The 16,563-nt window shown below is 41.3% G+C and overlaps 3 protein-coding genes across 4 annotated transcripts; 1 reads left to right on the top strand and 2 right to left on the bottom strand.

Annotated features, from left to right (window-relative positions):
* Nucleotides 1–54: 54 nt before the first annotated feature.
* zgc:110366 (uncharacterized protein LOC550476 homolog) lies at nt 55–3,621 on the bottom strand. Its single transcript, XM_035169898.2, has 7 exons — nt 3,313–3,621; nt 2,578–2,826; nt 2,337–2,438; nt 2,151–2,242; nt 1,041–1,223; nt 872–931; nt 55–436 (listed from the first exon to the last, which is right to left on the bottom strand). Exons 1-7 carry the CDS (start codon nt 3,380–3,382, stop codon nt 341–343), a joined length of 852 nt encoding a protein of 283 aa, XP_035025789.2. The 5' UTR covers nt 3,383–3,621; the 3' UTR covers nt 55–340.
* A 1,168-nt stretch (nt 3,622–4,789) lies between these two features.
* On the top strand, nt 4,790–8,259 carry extl2 (exostosin-like glycosyltransferase 2). The gene is made up of 6 exons (XM_035169896.1): nt 4,790–4,931; nt 6,284–6,732; nt 6,858–6,928; nt 7,055–7,170; nt 7,276–7,749; nt 7,881–8,259. Exons 1-5 carry the CDS (start codon nt 4,927–4,929, stop codon nt 7,679–7,681), a joined length of 1,047 nt encoding a protein of 348 aa, XP_035025787.1. The 5' UTR covers nt 4,790–4,926; the 3' UTR covers nt 7,682–7,749; nt 7,881–8,259.
* Nucleotides 8,260–8,709: 450 nt separating this feature from the next.
* On the bottom strand, nt 8,710–12,925 carry parla (presenilin associated, rhomboid-like a). 2 transcript variants are annotated; one of them, XM_035169889.2, is made up of 11 exons: nt 12,772–12,884; nt 12,487–12,566; nt 11,456–11,639; nt 11,217–11,321; nt 10,813–10,945; nt 10,579–10,674; nt 10,335–10,484; nt 10,077–10,147; nt 9,884–9,985; nt 9,410–9,507; nt 8,710–9,314 (listed from the first exon to the last, which is right to left on the bottom strand). In XM_035169889.2, the coding sequence occupies exons 1-11, from the start codon at nt 12,838–12,840 to the stop codon at nt 9,167–9,169; spliced, it is 1,236 nt and encodes a 411-aa protein (XP_035025780.1). In that variant the 5' UTR covers nt 12,841–12,884; the 3' UTR covers nt 8,710–9,166. The 2 variants fall into 2 exon arrangements, with proteins under 2 accessions (XP_035025780.1, XP_035025781.1); XM_035169890.2 differs by lacking the exon at nt 12,487–12,566 and having other exon boundaries at nt 12,772–12,925.
* Nucleotides 12,926–16,563: the final 3,638 nt, after the last annotated feature.

Below are 16,563 nucleotides of genomic sequence, written 5' to 3'. Positions count from 1 at the left end.
TAGGGGTTTAGGAAATTGGAGCTTGGTGACTTCTGTGAACACAAAGACGTCTAATCGATGGGAAGCTGTTTATTTAGTAATTACTTTTTTAGTTTTACAAAAATGATCAAAGACTCATGTACAGTATTACCATTGACTACCACTTATAGTTACAATTTCTATACGGCAATTGAGATCTGCAGCGCTTTCCAACAAGAGGAAGTTAAGATAGATGAATTTCACAAGCAAATTGTGACCACAAATTAAAATGTTGCTATATATTAAAAATTACAGTAATAAAATGTGCTTTTACTGACAAAACAGCTCCAGGAGAAATGCTCCTTGCGTTTTCCACATTTTATTACTCCACATTTGTTGGATCCCAAGAAACGTGTCTTCCATCTTGCAATCCTCCCAACGCTGCCATGTCCCCCTCCTCCAGCTGGAAATCAAACACCTGTGTGTGCAGAGAAAGAGGAAGAGGAGGTAACAGGTGAAATGAGACAATGAATGGCTCGGTCATTTCGGACTATGAGTAAGAGTTTGACTTGAGCTGTTTCCAAATTCAGGGGCCACAACCTTCAGAGGCTGCATTTGAAGTCTGATTGCATCACAGCAGCCAACTAACACCTCCTTTCATCCACAAGCAACAAAGGCTCCGGTCGTGAATCTCTGTGCACCAGATTGTCCTGCTTAGGTCCGGCCCCTGAATTGGGAAACAGCCTAGGTTGTTTTGCTTTTGAACTGTCATTAACCTTAATATTGATATGTTAACAATTAACTTTCAAACGTATTCTGTGATGTGATACCTACTTTCTGGTTCCGTCACAACGTAATTTATCTTCCTTAATATTTCTTATTTTGAAAACACTGCAATGGACTTTTAACTCACTTGACAGTTTTCTTGTATCCTCTTCTTTTTGGTGGATTTAGGTATTGTTACAACTCCATTCTGAGGAAAATGAACAATGAAATTGCAGTTGAGAGGCATTCACAGGCGAGTATTGTATGTGTCAGGCCCAATTGAGATTAGGAGAGAAAATGTGTGAACAGTGTGAAACCTGAATACTCCAGCGGACGCAGATCTGAGCAGGTGTGCGTCGGTACTTCTCTGCTATCTGGGAGACAGTGGGGTCACTGAGGACTTGACCCTTGGCCAGCGGACTGTAGCCTTCCAAAACAATCCCTTCCTCACGACAGTACTCTTTTACCTGATTGGTCTGCTGGTAAGGATGGTACTCCACCTGGGTGATGTTATTTAAAAATGACATCAGGGAAGTTACTGTATGTAGGCACTTCAGCTAAAATGTGCTCGTATCCTCTAACACTGTGATAAACATCACACCAAGGATTCTTGTTTTAGAGCATCTCAGAAAGGAGCACGTTAACTACGCAGTTTGACCCCAATCATGTTGGTGAAGACATTTTTCATTCAGTTATTGAATCATTTCTTTTTCATGTTTTGAACGTTACTGGGACAGGTAGGAGGAGGTAATCGTGCACAGACCGTGTATAAGGATGGACGACATGTCCCCACTTCCTGCCACTGTACAAAAATGAAGCCAAAATATCCCAGATACAGATGCTGTCATCCTTTGCTGTTGTCGTCATTTGGAGGCAAAGTCTACACCATAGACTGTATATATAGCAGTGATTCGGGGGTGGGGCTGCAGTATCAAGATCCCACTCTCAGCTGTCATCATATATTTTTGATATTATCAAATTCAAGAAGAAACACAAACTACCCAAAATGACATAGGTTACTAATTTCTTCGTATGACCCATGTCTCATCCGCTAACATGGTCTGTGACTTGTATTACAAAAAGCCACCAGGGGGCTATAGAGATGTTTGGGAGACGTCATGTCGTGCATCTACATTTAGCCTCTGCGGGAATAATCTCACAACTGGGTAAATTTCACAAGGGAGCAATTAAATAAATGTGGTCTTTAAATCAAGATTACCCTTCTTTCAACAAAAAGAAAATATACACAACACTACAGGTTTTCTGATTTTGTAAAAAATTCTACAGATTCATCTAACAGAAGACTTTTTATTTGATTGCCTATTTTAATTTATTCTTTGTCATTATCACTTACTCATTTCTCTTCCTCTTTTCAACTACCTGCTCGTGTATTAAAAGATTTAACTAAGTTATTGATCATATCTTACCTGGTTTACATGTGGTATCTCACTACAGTCTTCCTTCAACTGCTCCAGGTGGTGGACCATGAAGTTACTCACTCCGATAGCACGGCATACCCCTACAGTAACAGAGACAGAGTTCTGACTCATAAATGTCCCACTCTATTTCTTCTATTTCTTGTTCTATTTCTCCTTCACATTCTTATTCTCTACCTTCTTTATAAAGCTCTTCCAAAGCTCTCCAGGTGTCGGCTCTCATCTCTCTGTTGGAACGACAAGGTTTCTTCGGCCCCGGCCAGTGCATCAAGTACAGATCTGAAAATAGGGCAAGATGATTTAGTGAGAGATTTGAATGAAAACTAGAAGACGATCATAATAAAGAAAACTGAACTCACAAAACAGCAGTTTCTGTTATGTTTCTGTTTCACGATTCTCTACGTTTCACAGCCCATACCGAAATATTCCACCCCCATCCTTGAGCAGGAGTCCATGCAGGCCTTCTTTGTATCTTTGTATCCGTAGTCCCCTGGCCACAGTTTGTTGGTGAGCCACAGATCACTTCGTGCTAGGCCACTATCTCGGATGCTTTTACCCAGCATCTCCTCACAGCCGTAGTGCTTTGCTGTGTCAAGGTGACGCACACCACACTCAGTGAGTGCGTACACAACGGCATCATGGGAGTATCCACCATCATGAGATGTGCCTGGCATTGAGAGAAATTAACTGATTAAGTGTTGGCCTTCAAATGCAACATCAATTCAGTTCAATTCTATTTTTGTTGTTTTCCTTTTGGAGTATTGGCATTTTAAGAAACAGTTTTTCCCATAGACCCATAAATTGAAGCCAAAGCGGGTATATCGCCCCCTGGTGGCTAGCTGCAGTGTAGGTCATAAACCTTTAGCCTCAGACATTGAGCAATACTGCCATAGCAGATTTAACTTGTTTTAAAAACATTTCAATCACTATTTAAAGTCAAAATAAAGAAAAGACAGAATTTAACTTTTCTGTCATTTTACATTGAAAAGCACAGACTGTATATAAAAAGTTGAATGAAAGCCATTATAAAGTTTGAGTCATGCAATAGTGCACATGTCGGGGTTATGTGATGTGTACATACGCATTTCATTCGTTTTTTCAATAATACTTAAAAAGTTACTAACTGACATCATGTGTAAATACTAAAACATACCTAGTCCAAATATCGGGATCTGCAAACCATTGGCAAGTGGGACTGTGGGACAACCCAGCACGGACGCCATGATCCGGTTTTACGCAGTGGTGATCGACCTGGAGAGAAGCTCCAAGGCAGAGATGGAAGAATGTTCACAGATTCAGATTCACGGATCGATAACCAATACATGAAGGGTTGTCACTGCTATACACAGTCTTTGTTACACCACAAGCGAAGCCTCTGTTCAATCCATATACAGTCTATGGTTCAATCACAGTGGAGAACTCAGCGACTACAGTCACGCCCATCATCCCCCGGCAGTGACGGGAGTGCTCAGGGACCGTCTACAAAGTGCAAAATATTCAAAGGGTGAAACTCCAAACATTTTTTGGGGTAAAATGTCCTTTAGCAAAGTATTGGGTAAATTTGATCAGGTATATTATCCAATGATTTCACTCCTGTATAATGTGAGGCGGCTGTGGCTCAAGCGGTTAGAGTGGTTAGAGGTATTATGTTTGTATTGCATGTGCACTTATAATTACTTTACTGATGTCTATTTCTGACTGCACACTTTGCTGCTGTAGCAGAGCAAATTCCCCTGAATCAAAATTGTTTGTATACTATAACAGGATTTAGCAAGTTATTATTGAGTTCTCAGGATGTGTCATTTGGTTTTAAACAGGAAACCTTATTAGATCTGTCAGCTCACAGCACAGAATACTGTACATGAGAGTGTAAGTGGTTCTCCTTCCCTAACTCCTTACAGCTTTTGTTTCACAGCTTTCCTTGACCCAGTGACTTATTCCATCGGGGTCAAGGAGAAGTGGTTAGGAAAGGAGATGATTGGGACTTTCTCAACGCAGCCAATATCTTTTGTAGTTTCCCTTTTCGGTGTGGTACTTTATAGACGATCCCTGCTTACTACACATAAATACTAAAAATAATGTTATTTACTCCTCTGCACACAAATACTAATAAATAATGTTATTTACACGTCTGCACATAAATACTAATAAAGTATGTTACTTAGTCGTTTGTATACATTCAACTGTAGCTCGTTGTGTACTTTATTTTGATTGTAAGGAGGCTTTGTTTCTGTTTGAATAACTTTTATTAGTTATTGATCAGGAAAGTCAGAATCTGTGAATAAAGAAGCGCATCACAGATCCGCCTCTTTACAACAACAGACTTTATAAAAACCACAGTTTACAACTTACCGAGTAAACAGCTGTTGAGATTTGAAGTTATGAAGAAAGTGTGTGTTCTTACAGTAGCATCTCTGATAACAGTGGAGATGTGCCTCCGTTGGAAAATCTAATCACGGAAACATACAAGCATCAAGCGCCAACGAAGATGGCGTCCGTTTGCAAAGAATCCCGAAATAAGCTCAAACGTAAGAAAAGCCACGTGCTACAGTGTCATGAAAACATGCAAGAGTTTGGACTCAAGTTCAAAACACCGAGACAACTTTCATGTTTCATTAAATAGTACAAAAGTCAATTTTGCAGCCGGCTAACTCATTACGGCTAACGGCTAACGCTAGGTTCTGACAGCTCGCCTTTATCATGCTCTCTGGTTGGAGTCAATATGGCGACCATGAGAAGCTAGCGGTTTGTTTCCAGCACCAACAACATGAGGTGAGTTCAAACTGATGGAAACCGAGACAGTTTCTGTTGTGCGACCAGTGTGTAGAAGAAGCTCTATCGGGAGGTAGCTCGGTAAACTCAAAGTGTGGCGCATATTTAAAGAAGTAGGATGTGTGGTAAACAAAACATAAAATGGTGGCGTCAGTAAACAAGGCAGTTGTTGTGTTAAGGTGACGTTTAATCTGCTTGAAGAACAGATGCAGAATGTGAATGTAGCCGGAGAACTCCCTTTGCTTGTGTGTCCTCTGCAGCTGTGTCACGTGTCATCCTGCAGGAGACATTGTTTGTGTGCACCAGGCTGTTGTTGTTTACTTGTTTTCTCATTTATCCAGTGAGTCCAGAAAACCTCACGTGGGCAAGAATCCTTAGTTTGAGTCCAGGAAGGTGTTTACACAGTGAACAGGTAGTTTCAAGTGCAAAGACATGCGTGTGTCTCATAAAACAAGGGTTCTCAAATAGGTTCCCAGAGGTTCTCCAGGGGGTCCCCAGCAAAAAAAGGGGGAAATATTTCATCCATAAGTAACACACTGATGGAATGTACGACTACTCTGGTCTGAAATCTTATACAAATCCTGATCAGACATCTTGTTAAATAGGAGTCCGTGGTTCATTTGTCAGTTATTGGATCCCTGAAGGGCTAAAGATTGACAACCACTGTTAGAAAAAATGTTCAAATCAAATCTAATGTTGGTGTTGTGGGTGTGAGGGAAAATCTGGCTGGGTGACGTAAGGGTGAAGTAATAAAGTATGTTCGTTGGTGACGGATGAAGTCTTCAGCAAAAGTATTTATTTCCAGTATCAGATGCAGCAAGGAAACCAGCGCTGACTCCGAGCTGACCTTGCAAAAAAGGAGCTTTATAATCTGACCAAGTCACAGTGGCCACTCAACCATTAGTCTTCACATGGAGCTTCTCTATTGGACAATCAGGTCTAAACCTCGGCTCATCTCGCCAAATCAATGTTGGGTCTTAAGATAAGATGTAATTTATCCTCTGTAGAGGAAATGCAAAATTGCCACAGCAGCGCAAGGGGAAAGTGCAGAAATAAAAATAAGAAGAGAAATGAGAATCAAGAAAAGATGAGATGAAAATAGAAATACTTCATATAATATTATTGTATCATCATTTTTGTGTTCTTCTCTGTCTCTTAGAAAGCCAGAGATATTATGCACTATCCCCCAATTGTTATCTATCTGGTTTTCTAACTCACCTGTGGGTCCTTTAGAATACTACGTCATAGAAAAGGGGATGCAAAAATAAGACCATGAAAGTAAAAAGGAATTAAAATTAAGTTAACAACAAGACAAACAACTGCGCTGTAATAGGACGTGCTCTTTCTTTCAGGGTCCCCCGTTGCTGCATGGGGCTGCGAAGAACTTATTTGATCTGGCCAATCTTACTGATCCTCCTGGTCGGTGCAGCCCTGACGGCTCTGCTGCCTCCCGCAGAGGACCATGGAGGCCTGGACGTCCTGGGAGTGCTACGCCGTGCAACACCACAAAAGGAGAATCCCGCACAGGGCGACCGTGGCGACAGCGCAGAGGGCGAGCACAAGTTCACCATTGTCATTCAAACATACAACCGCACGGACATTCTCCTCAAACTGCTCAACCATTACCAGGCGGTGCCTCATCTGCAGCGGATCATCATAGTGTGGAATAATGTAAGGGAGCAGACACCGCTGAAGTTGTGGAACTCTTTGGGGCCTCATCCGGTCCCTGTGGTCTTTAAGGAGCAGACTAGTAATCAAATGCGCAACAGACTACAATCGTTCCCTGAGATTGACACTGATGGTCGGTAAATCTTTGAGCTTGAATGATTTGAGTTATTCAAAGATATTCATGCAGACTTATATGTTTTGTCTGTTTTTAAAATATTTACGGTGGAATTTGTTTGACCTCTCTCGTCCGATCTTTAGCCGTGTTGATGCTGGATGACGACACCCTGGTCAGCGTTCCCGACATCAGTTTTGCTTTCTCAGTCTGGAAGGTAATAAGCTTCAGAGATAATGTAGATGAGACTGTTGTTGTTACTCAATTTTTAATAGTGTTAATAGAAAAGCATCAGAATTTTGGATGACTTGTCGTTGCATCATGCACATATTTGGCTCCACAGCAATTTTCAGACCAGATTGTTGGCTTTGTTCCACGGAAACACGTCTCAACACCAGGAGGAGTGTACAGTTATGGCAGCTTTGAACTGCAGGATCCAGAAACGGCTGGAGGCGATAGGTAAGTGGAACTTTTTTTTCTGATACTGCATCATACATTGTACCACCATGCTTTGTTGCCGCTTGTCTTGTTTTGATGTGAAAGAACACTTTATTTGTTTTGCAGATACTCTATGGTACTTATCGGTGCTGCCTTTTTTCACCGCCGCTACCTGCAGCTCTTCCAGGACCAACCTCCAGCCGTGCATGCACTGGTGGACGAAACACAGAACTGCGACGATATTGCCATGAACTTTGTTGTAGCCCAGTATTTGAGGAAACATTTGAAGTTTGTAGGCAGATTCAACAAACCCTCTGGGGTCTTTGTCAAACCTGTGGACCTTCGCAACCTGGAGAAGGAGGCCAGCAGCGGGTACCAGGGTATGTGGCATCGTCCCGAACACCTTCTCCAGAGGTCCTACTGTCTGAACAGGCTGACGCAGATCTATGGCTTCATGCCGCTTTGCTTCTCCAACCTGATGGTCTCCCAGTTTGGCTTCCCCAGCTACGCCAACCACAAGAGTAGAGGCTGAGGAGGAGCCACATCGCCGACTGTTCTGGATTGAAAGAAGACAAACTAGGATTGCAAAGTACCAATCTGGTAAGTCTGATTTGTAAATAATACTTTCATCTTACGATGTGTCACGTTCACAGATTTAACCTTGAATTTGGTTTGGATAAGAATATTCTGCTTGTTTTTCAAAAATATTTTGCTTTTTTTTGCATCTGCAGGACAATGATGGACTTTCCTCCCAAACAGTCATTTCTACACATGTCTCACATCGTGTCCATATGCCATGCCAGAGCGGCCTTTCCTTCAGTAAATCCAAGTCTCTCACTGGATTGTAGTTAATCAATACACAGCAGGGGTCAGTCTTAGATCTGCTTTGCCAGTTTGCCTTGTTTATGATTTTTTGAAGTGAAATAAATGTTTAAATTATTAAAATGTAAGTATTCTAAGTTAATGTTTTGCCAAAATAACCTTCCCATCAAAGTTTGTGTCTGCGATTATTGTAAGTAATGTGTACATTGAAACCATGTCAGCATGTACAGCATTACACATGCATGTCATGTTATAGTTAAATAAAGCCAACATCATTTCTAAACAGAATTTGTGGATTCATTCATAATTATTTTATCAGTTAATAAGAGTCAAGTCTGGAGACCCTCCAAATCCACCTGTTATCCCCGCTCCCTGTAGGGTCATCCCAACTTTGACCTGCCATTTGTGGTGAACACTGATGCCACCAATGATGTTCTTGGGGCTGTGCTTGTCCAACAAACTGGGCTCGGTGCATAGGAGGTGAAAGAGAGTCTGGCTGTTGTACAGGCATTGGGGGAAAATGACTGAGATCCTGAGGTGAACTGAATGATCAAAGGGTCTAATGAGAGAATTTGCAAAAGTCCTCTGTGGTTTCAGGGCTTCCAAGCAAAATGGCTGAAATACTGATGCATCTTATTTCTGACATTAACAATGCGGCTTTTATTTGTTTCCTTTAGGTAGAGGTTACCTTGCACAGAAGTAAATATATCATCCACCAACACAAACCATGAGCAAATGATCGGGAAATCCAGTTTTAATAGCAACATAAGAGCAACTCAGAGAAATTTATATCACATTAAATTCAGCCACTTATATTATCCTTGGATTGGATCAACACTAGTCACAAAAAGTCCGGGCTAACATTGTGGTAATGTGACTGGCAAAAAAAAAAAAAAGACCTGAAGGTTGGGCGTTAAATATCTTCAGATTATCGAGAGGTAGCAGAGTGATGACATCTTCATGAAGGTTTTACTTGTGAGGCAGCTGATGTGACGTTATCCTTCCATCCAGTAAACATCTGCAGTGCAACATCCTGTGACCGGTTTTAAATTGCATACCACGAAACAGCTTATGCTCAGAACCAGAATGAAAAACTATATTTTATAATAAACAGTAGAAACCCCACTCCATCTCAGTGGATAAAAGTGTCCTTGCATATTCGGAGGTAACTGGGCTACAGGGACCTTGCAGTGTTTTATTGGGGTCTGGGTCCTCCAGCACCACCACCGGCCCCACCTCCAGGCCTGGATCCACCAGCACCCAGAGAACGAATGTCATGCCACAGCTTTACAAATGGCTCCCTCTTTCTCCAAATGAGTTTGTATCCGTACGCCACGTACCATCTGTGAGACAAGACACGGTTAAAAGGAGACGGTTAAAATCTAACGATTGTTTTGTTCTGTATATCTTTGAAAAAAGTTCAAATGTAATGACTCACACTCCAAAGAGGGCTCCGCCCAGGTGAGCTGCGTGGTCAAAGAGCCGCCATCCCAGAAAAAGCCCTGCTGCATCTATGGCAATGAGTGCTTTCAGAGCCTAATGACAAACCATCAAGAGGAAGCTGAAGTTGCATACAATGTACTGAAGTGCATCAACAACTCTTTACCATGCGTATAGACTGTTGGTGAAGCCAAAGCATCTCAGTCACCACCTAATGGCTGGCTGCAGTTTAGGTCATAAACCCTGCCTCCTCCAGGTTAATTGATGGGATGCGGATCAAATAAAAAAGTCACGTATGTCCAAGTGCTCACTTGTTTGGTATGTTTGGTTTTAATTAGTTATTTGATGCTATAAAAATGAGACGACAGTGGGAGAAAGTGGATACTTGGCCATCTTTACTGTACATGTACAGTCTATGGTTCAGACATACATATTCAGTCATTAACACACACACACAAACACTCTTTCTTACATTTCCTGCTGTGAAAGTCACCATTGGGAGGAAGATAATGCCTAGTTTGGCCTCGGGCACCTTTGCACAGACTGCAGCCAGGACCGCCATGACTGCACCGGACTACAGATCAAACAATAGGACGGATCAAAACACTGGAATTATTGTATTTCTGTTGTGTTTAACTGTCTGACAATTTTAGCAAACATCTTACTGCTCCTAATGATGGATAGAGACGTCCAGAGGTTGTTTTACACAAGTAGCTAACCATATTGGAAACCACACCTGAAAACACAAAATAAAAGAGCGAAATAAAACATTATTCCAAAAGAATTCAAAATGACCCTTCCAGTTATATTTAAGTTGGTAAAATACCCATATTTAAACTGTGGGGTTATAATTCACCGATGATTCAATGCTGGATTTTGATTTGATTAAATGTTATCAGACACCAGTCCTTTACTCGACTTACCGGCAGACAGGTAGACCGCAAGAAACTGCTCCTTTCCCAAGAGAGACACGATGCCTGAGGAGAACGTCCACAGCACATACATGTTGGCCACCATGTGGATGAGGGAGTAGTGGCTGAAGGTCGACAGGACCATGGGAAGACAGCGAGTTTCTGGTGGAGGAGAGAGAAACGGATGCAAACATTAAATGGGTGGTTGGAACATAAACATTTTTCTTAAATAAGATAGAAGAAGGGGCACACTCACTGGAAGCTGGGTTGGCAGTGAAGTACTTAATCATGCTTCTTTGCATCGAAGGGATCCGCCACAAACACAGGACCACAGCGTTCACTGCAATAATACCTGGAAAATGTTTATAAGAAAAGCTCCTTTGAGGAAACGTGGGATTATGTTTAACACAATGAAATATGTTGAGGTTAGCCATTAACTCTGAGGAAACGCAGGAACAAAATAAATCTGTGTTCTGCAAAATAAGTGTACCTGTAACAGTCTTCTGTCCCTCTGTGAGGCCGCTCCAGACGTCGTCCGCCATCGACATTAGGAGGATGAGCTGTCGCTGGAAGCCCGACAACTGGTTCCACCAGTCGTGCCAGTATGCTGTGTCCTGCGACCCCTGGTAATATGTGAGGGGAAAGAAGAAGCACTATAAGCTGCCAGTTTGTTGCTCTGGTAATATAAAGCTGCTTTCAGACATTTCCAGAAGAGCTGTATGTGAGAATGCTAATGTCTGAGCCAGACAATCTCCCACTGCCTTCTTCACATGTGAAAGGCAAAATGTCTGGACCCAATTTTCCTGACATTTTGCAGAGTTCATGTCAGAAAAAGGTTTAAGATGAGAGCGGTGGAGGAGAGAGGCAGCAGTTTTTTTAGAATTAAAACCTCACCTTCTCCAATTCTTCTGACTCCTCTTCATCTTTGGCAGTCTGAACTTTTGACTTCAGCGTCTCATATTGCAGAATGGCAGCAACACCAAAGGAGCAGCCTGTAAACTGACATGGAGTCAGGCAACAACATGGCACCATCGCACTGTCCTACGCTACATTATGCCATGCATCTATTTGACAATTTAAACATCGCAATTAAAGAAAGTGTATTATTCCAGTTAAAGACTGGGAGGGCCTACCCCTACTGTGAACATCAGCGGTGTGAAGAGTGTCGGCCTGGGGACCTTTGGAGGAGGTGGGGGCCCTGGGGTGCCAGCTTCATGGGGTGAAGGATTCGTTTCCTGGCTGCCATTGCCTTTCTTTGTGTCCGGCCTTTTGGCCTCACGACGAAATCCACACCTCTGTTGGTTGTAGAGACTCTGTCTGTCAAAACACATTAGCAGACACAGGAAGAAGTATTAAAACTGATTGATATCAGAACCTGATCAGTTTATCTGTCAGCCGATGAATTACAACAAATTCATCTATATTAGGGATTTCAATTTGTATTCAAAATTCGAACATTTGCATCTGCCGATATCCGTATTTGCAAAATCCCAATTCAACCAATAATGGCATTGTCCCCCATAATCTTTATCGGTCAGGCTCTAAATTATATTTAAGGATAATATTATATGTATCTTATATATAATATAAGGCAGAGCAATACAACAGTCATGCATCAAAAACTGTGAATGTGATGCTCTTGAGGTGTTGATTCAATTCTTGTGATCATTTTATAACTATTATTTTTTATGATCATTTTCTCAATTGATTAATCTGTCAAATATATATATATATATATATATATATATATATGTGTGTATATAAACACATATTGTATTTATTGTTTGGTTTCTGAAATGTATAACAGTGAAACCTAATGTTTCCTTGTGGGATGTCTATGTACGACTGTTTTTTAGTCTTGTATTTCAAGTTTTACTCTTGCACTGTTTTGCACTCTCTAGCTCTATCGCCCATCTATCTATCCATCTATCCATCAATCTATCTATCATCTCTCTCTCATCTATCTATCTATCTCCCATCTCTCTGTCTCTCTCTCTTCTCTCTCTCTCCTCTCTCTCTCTCCCCCCTCTCTCAATCTATCTATCTATCTATCTATCTATCTATCTTTTTTTGTCTGACTTACAAACATATTTAGGTTGTTATATCTGATAGTTTGTGAGTGTTTGGCAGTAATAGGTGAATCAGTGTGTTGGTGCTGCATTACTTCAGCGGTGGGGCTTCTTTAACTACGACCTCACCATTTGGTTTCCCCTCATGATTTGACCAGAGGAAGCAGCAGTTTTGCTGTTGAGGTGAAGAGAGTGAGAGACAAACCCCTTCAGATGAAGCCTCAGCACAGATGAGACAGAGAACAGCCCCGTGGATCTCATTACAATGACAGAGGGAGCAGTTAGGTAATCCCACAGTAACACACTCTCACACACACAGACACACACACACACACACACACGGGTCAGTGCTACTGTAGGTCAGGTGTGTGTGTGCTCACCTGCAGCCTCGTGGAGCGGAGCTGTGTGACCTGCTGATCAGCTGTGTTTTGGTCCATTTCATGACACATCCTCTCCACGCCATGTTGGACTGACAACCTCCTGTCGAAGCTCCTCCCCCCGACCGACCCGAGCTGAAGATCGCTTCAAGGACTCGTCTGAAAGCTCCGACTTTTCACAACCAGCGAGGAGCTCGTACGTATTCGAGAGAATCAGTCCTCATGAATGTTACAATTATAGTAAAAACAAACAAACAAACACGACACGTTCACCTTCACCACCTATTACCTTGTTTTTTCATATCTCCAACACAACGATATTGTCTCCTCTTATCTTATCTTACTTATAATATTGTAAAAATAAACATTGGTCCACACTTAATTCTTAATTGCACCTTTTTCATAACCTTTGCCACATATCTTGAATGTTTTTTCTCATTTAACAACAATAACAACTACTAAAACAAAAATAATAATAATAATAGGTATTATTACTATTATTACTATACCTGTATATAGATTCAGAGTTAATGTTGTTTCTCACATAAAAGTTTAGAGTCCTTGAATGCACCACAATGTGTAGGCCTCTGTGATACACTTCATCTCCCTCTAGTGGCGCATTAGAGTACAGAAGTGTGTTGGTCACTAAGAGACAGTGGTGGAAAGTAATTATAATGAACTAAAGTTTATTTAAAATTTACGTCTTAATGACACATTAATGTTAGTGGTCACACTTGTGTTCCCTCACATCAACAAGTCAAGTGCTGAAAAAGCGGATTATTGATATGAATCTCCAAAGTGCATAAAGTAAATATGAACTAATTTATGAATAAAAACAATTCAATAATACAATGTAATATATTTTATGTTTGTACTTGTAGGATATTCTCTTGTGACAGTGTTTGTTTTTCCATTTTTATACTTTTACTAATGTAAGCAATTCAAACACCACCTTTGCAGATCAGTTGTCTAAAATCAGAGAAGAAAATAATGAATGACAATAACAAAGTGGAATGACATTTAGTGGAGCGCATACCTCCGCTAAGGCCCAACAGTCCAGATTTATACCTGGATCTGCACCAAATTGCATTAACTCATAAATATCAGTCCCCTAAACATGATATCCTTGAATTATTCTCTGAGAACTTTGTTTTTGTTTTTGCGAATACAAGCAGTGGAATCCAGTGAGGCTGAATAGTATTAATGGCAGTAGGTGTTGCTATTGACATCTGGACGAGTTCCACAAACATCTCACAAGCCTGCCAGTGACTCCACAAATAGGTGAAGAAGGTAGAATTCACCATGAGACGCTGCACTGCAGTGTCTGCAGAGGAACTGTGGGCTCCCCTCCAACGTGCACTTGACTTGCGCGGCTACTTTAGCTGTGGACCATATTGCTCCTAATAGAGCTTAAACAAAATAAAAGAAGCGTAAGAGTAAGCTACGTATGGGTGATTAATAATAACTGAAGCAGACAGTGCATCCCGCCGGGACATTATAATACAATCTCACTTCTGCAAGAAAATTAGTCTTACAGGAAAGAAGAGGGGGGGTTGATGTTTCAGGGCAAAGATGCAGAGTACAAAGGAAGGAGAGCAATACACCTTTGTCACTGTAGGGTCCCAAGGACACACACTGCCAAGTTAGATGATATCCTATGGGTGCGGGTCTGGGGCAGAGGAGGACAGGGAGATGTGGGAGAGGAGGAGGGAAGTAGAGAGCAGAGGAGAGGAGGGAGGGATGACAGTGATAGGAGCGAGCACAGGACATGCCGAGGTGGGGAGGCCAGAGAGAGAGGGAGGTGAGGGGATAAAAAGAAAGGGTGAGAATCATAAATATTTGAGGAGTGGCAGGCGGAAAAAACTTAAGGCCATTTTGTGATTTTGTGCCGTGCTGCGACCCAGCATATGCAACGACACCACCCACCCACACATTCATCTCTGTCGGAATCCGTAGAGGTCTTTAGGTCCCTCTCTGATCAATGCAGTGCATTTTTTTCCCAAGCAGAGGTGTCCTCTTTCAGGTCCTCTCATCGATTTGCTGTGAACCGACGCCAGCCAGGATTCGCCTGTGTCAGCAAAAGGGCACGCAGGGCCTCGGTCATGTGACAGGAAGTGTGACATCTGAAATCAGAAGAAGTTGTCTCTCATTTAGGTCCCACCGATCAGTCTACCACAACTTAGTACATATGGAATACATTACAAAGCACAACAAAATGTTTGATTCTTGCATCTGTGATTTGAATCCAGAGGCATGATGCTGGACGTCATTTGGCCTTGAGGCTTCGATTTCAACCCAAAGGCTGGAAACATCTTGTACCAGCAGCACGGTCTTTTTATACCATCAGAGGAAACTCTAGATGTTAACATATTGTTCCATCAGAGTGCTGACGGGGAGCTTTCTAGGACACTGATCAATGGACCAGGTAGATAACACCTCGCTGTCACTCGTTTTCATTTCTTCTTTTCCTGTGCAGATTTTGAGACTCAGCGGTCAGGGTGTGTGATTGTGGTGATTTACACAGTCATGCAATATAAAGTGGACACCGAACATTTTCCTGGTGTTCATTTTATTAAAAACACTAGAGGATAGGGCACAGCATGACAGCATCAACCCCTCACTTCTCAAATTTAATAAATATATAACAATAAAAGGCATTTTTAAAGAAAATAATTACAGAATTGAAGTGTAACACACTCTTATGCACACACTGTACCTCTGTGCTCTTGCGACTGACATGATTTTGTTACACAAGTTCCTCAAGAGCATTTTGCACAATCCCATCCCACTGGTGCAGCCGTTCAGTCTCTGTCCACAAATCATAATCTGAATTCCACTGCAGTATAACCAAGCAGCGGGTACAATAACCAGTCATTATTGATCTCACTTATTAAATATGAATGTCTCTCAAGCAAAAATATCATCTGCCTTCGCTATCACTGAAACAACACGGTACAGTATGTGGTCAGAGGGTGGGAGCGAGGATGGAGCTCATCACTGTATAGGTCGGAAATTATTTATTGTTAAATTAGCAGCAAATTATTAAACCGATAAAGATCTGGCACCAGCACTTGGTGATGTAGAGGAGTGTATTGCTCTCACTGGCTTAGCTGACACGTGACAAACTAAATGGCTCAACAAAACCCTGGGACATTGTAGAGATCATGAGTTCTCAAATTGATGCTGCGGGTCCCTATAGCAAAAAGTGGAATAATTTATCTTACTTCAACATTTTAGTCCACATGCAACACACTGACAGAATGTTTGATTATTTGGGTCCTGATACACCCGCTGCAATAAAACCACGAAAAGCTAAAATCTTGATAGTTCATGGTTTGTGTCCGATCAGGGCTCCTTGAAGTGCAAAGGTTTGAGAGCCTGGTATGATCAAATATTGAAAAGGAAAATATATTTTTTATGTCTTTGTTATTATTTTTTACATGTTTATGACTTTATCTCTTTATGTTTTTAAATGTTATACTTTGTATATATTTTATTTTTATTATTGTATTTCAACTATTATACAGATGTATCCCTTTTTTATTTGTTTTACCTATTTTATTCCACTCATTTCAATCTCTTTTGTGTGGCTTGAAAGTTGTTTGAAACTGTTTTCGGAATTGTTTTACTCTCTGACATGGTTTTCTTTTAATTTTGTTTCTGTGTTGTTTCTAAGGCCCCTGTACATCACCTATACCCTCTATAAATAAAATTGGAATTGCAAATTCGAATAAAGAACAGAATTGTTCAGAGTTTACCTTCACAAGAAAGACATGTGTTATCAGCCCAGTCAAA

This window comes from Hippoglossus stenolepis, chromosome 11 (genome assembly GCF_022539355.2).
Source record: "Hippoglossus stenolepis isolate QCI-W04-F060 chromosome 11, HSTE1.2, whole genome shotgun sequence".
Taxonomy (NCBI): Eukaryota; Metazoa; Chordata; class Actinopteri; order Pleuronectiformes; family Pleuronectidae; genus Hippoglossus; species Hippoglossus stenolepis.
Note: the sequence above shows the minus strand (reverse complement) of the source record. Positions and strands in the feature narration are given on the sequence as shown.

Excerpts from the sequence above, each read along its gene's own strand:
- zgc:110366 (XM_035169898.2), bottom strand. The coding sequence starts at position 3,382 with ATGGCGTCCGTGCTGGGTTGTCCCACAGTCCCACTTGCCAATGGTTTG. Across the intron at positions 1,224-2,150 it reads AGATACCACATGTAAACCAG|GTGGAGTACCATCCTTACCA; the intron begins GTAAGATATGAT and ends AACATCACCCAG. Across the intron at positions 437-871 it reads GGATACAAGAAAACTGTCAA|GTGTTTGATTTCCAGCTGGA; the intron begins GTGAGTTAAAAG and ends CTGCACACACAG.
- extl2 (XM_035169896.1), top strand. Across the intron at positions 6,929-7,054 it reads TTGCTTTCTCAGTCTGGAAG|CAATTTTCAGACCAGATTGT; the intron begins GTAATAAGCTTC and ends TTGGCTCCACAG. Across the intron at positions 7,171-7,275 it reads GAAACGGCTGGAGGCGATAG|ATACTCTATGGTACTTATCG; the intron begins GTAAGTGGAACT and ends TTTGTTTTGCAG.
- parla (XM_035169889.2), bottom strand. The coding sequence starts at position 12,840 with ATGTGTCATGAAATGGACCAAAACACAGCTGATCAGCAGGTCACACAG. Across the intron at positions 12,567-12,771 it reads TCCGCTCCACGAGGCTGCAG|CAAAACTGCTGCTTCCTCTG; the intron begins GTGAGCACACAC and ends TCACCTCAACAG. Across the intron at positions 9,986-10,076 it reads TCTATCCATCATTAGGAGCA|TCCGGTGCAGTCATGGCGGT; the intron begins GTAAGATGTTTG and ends TTTGATCTGTAG.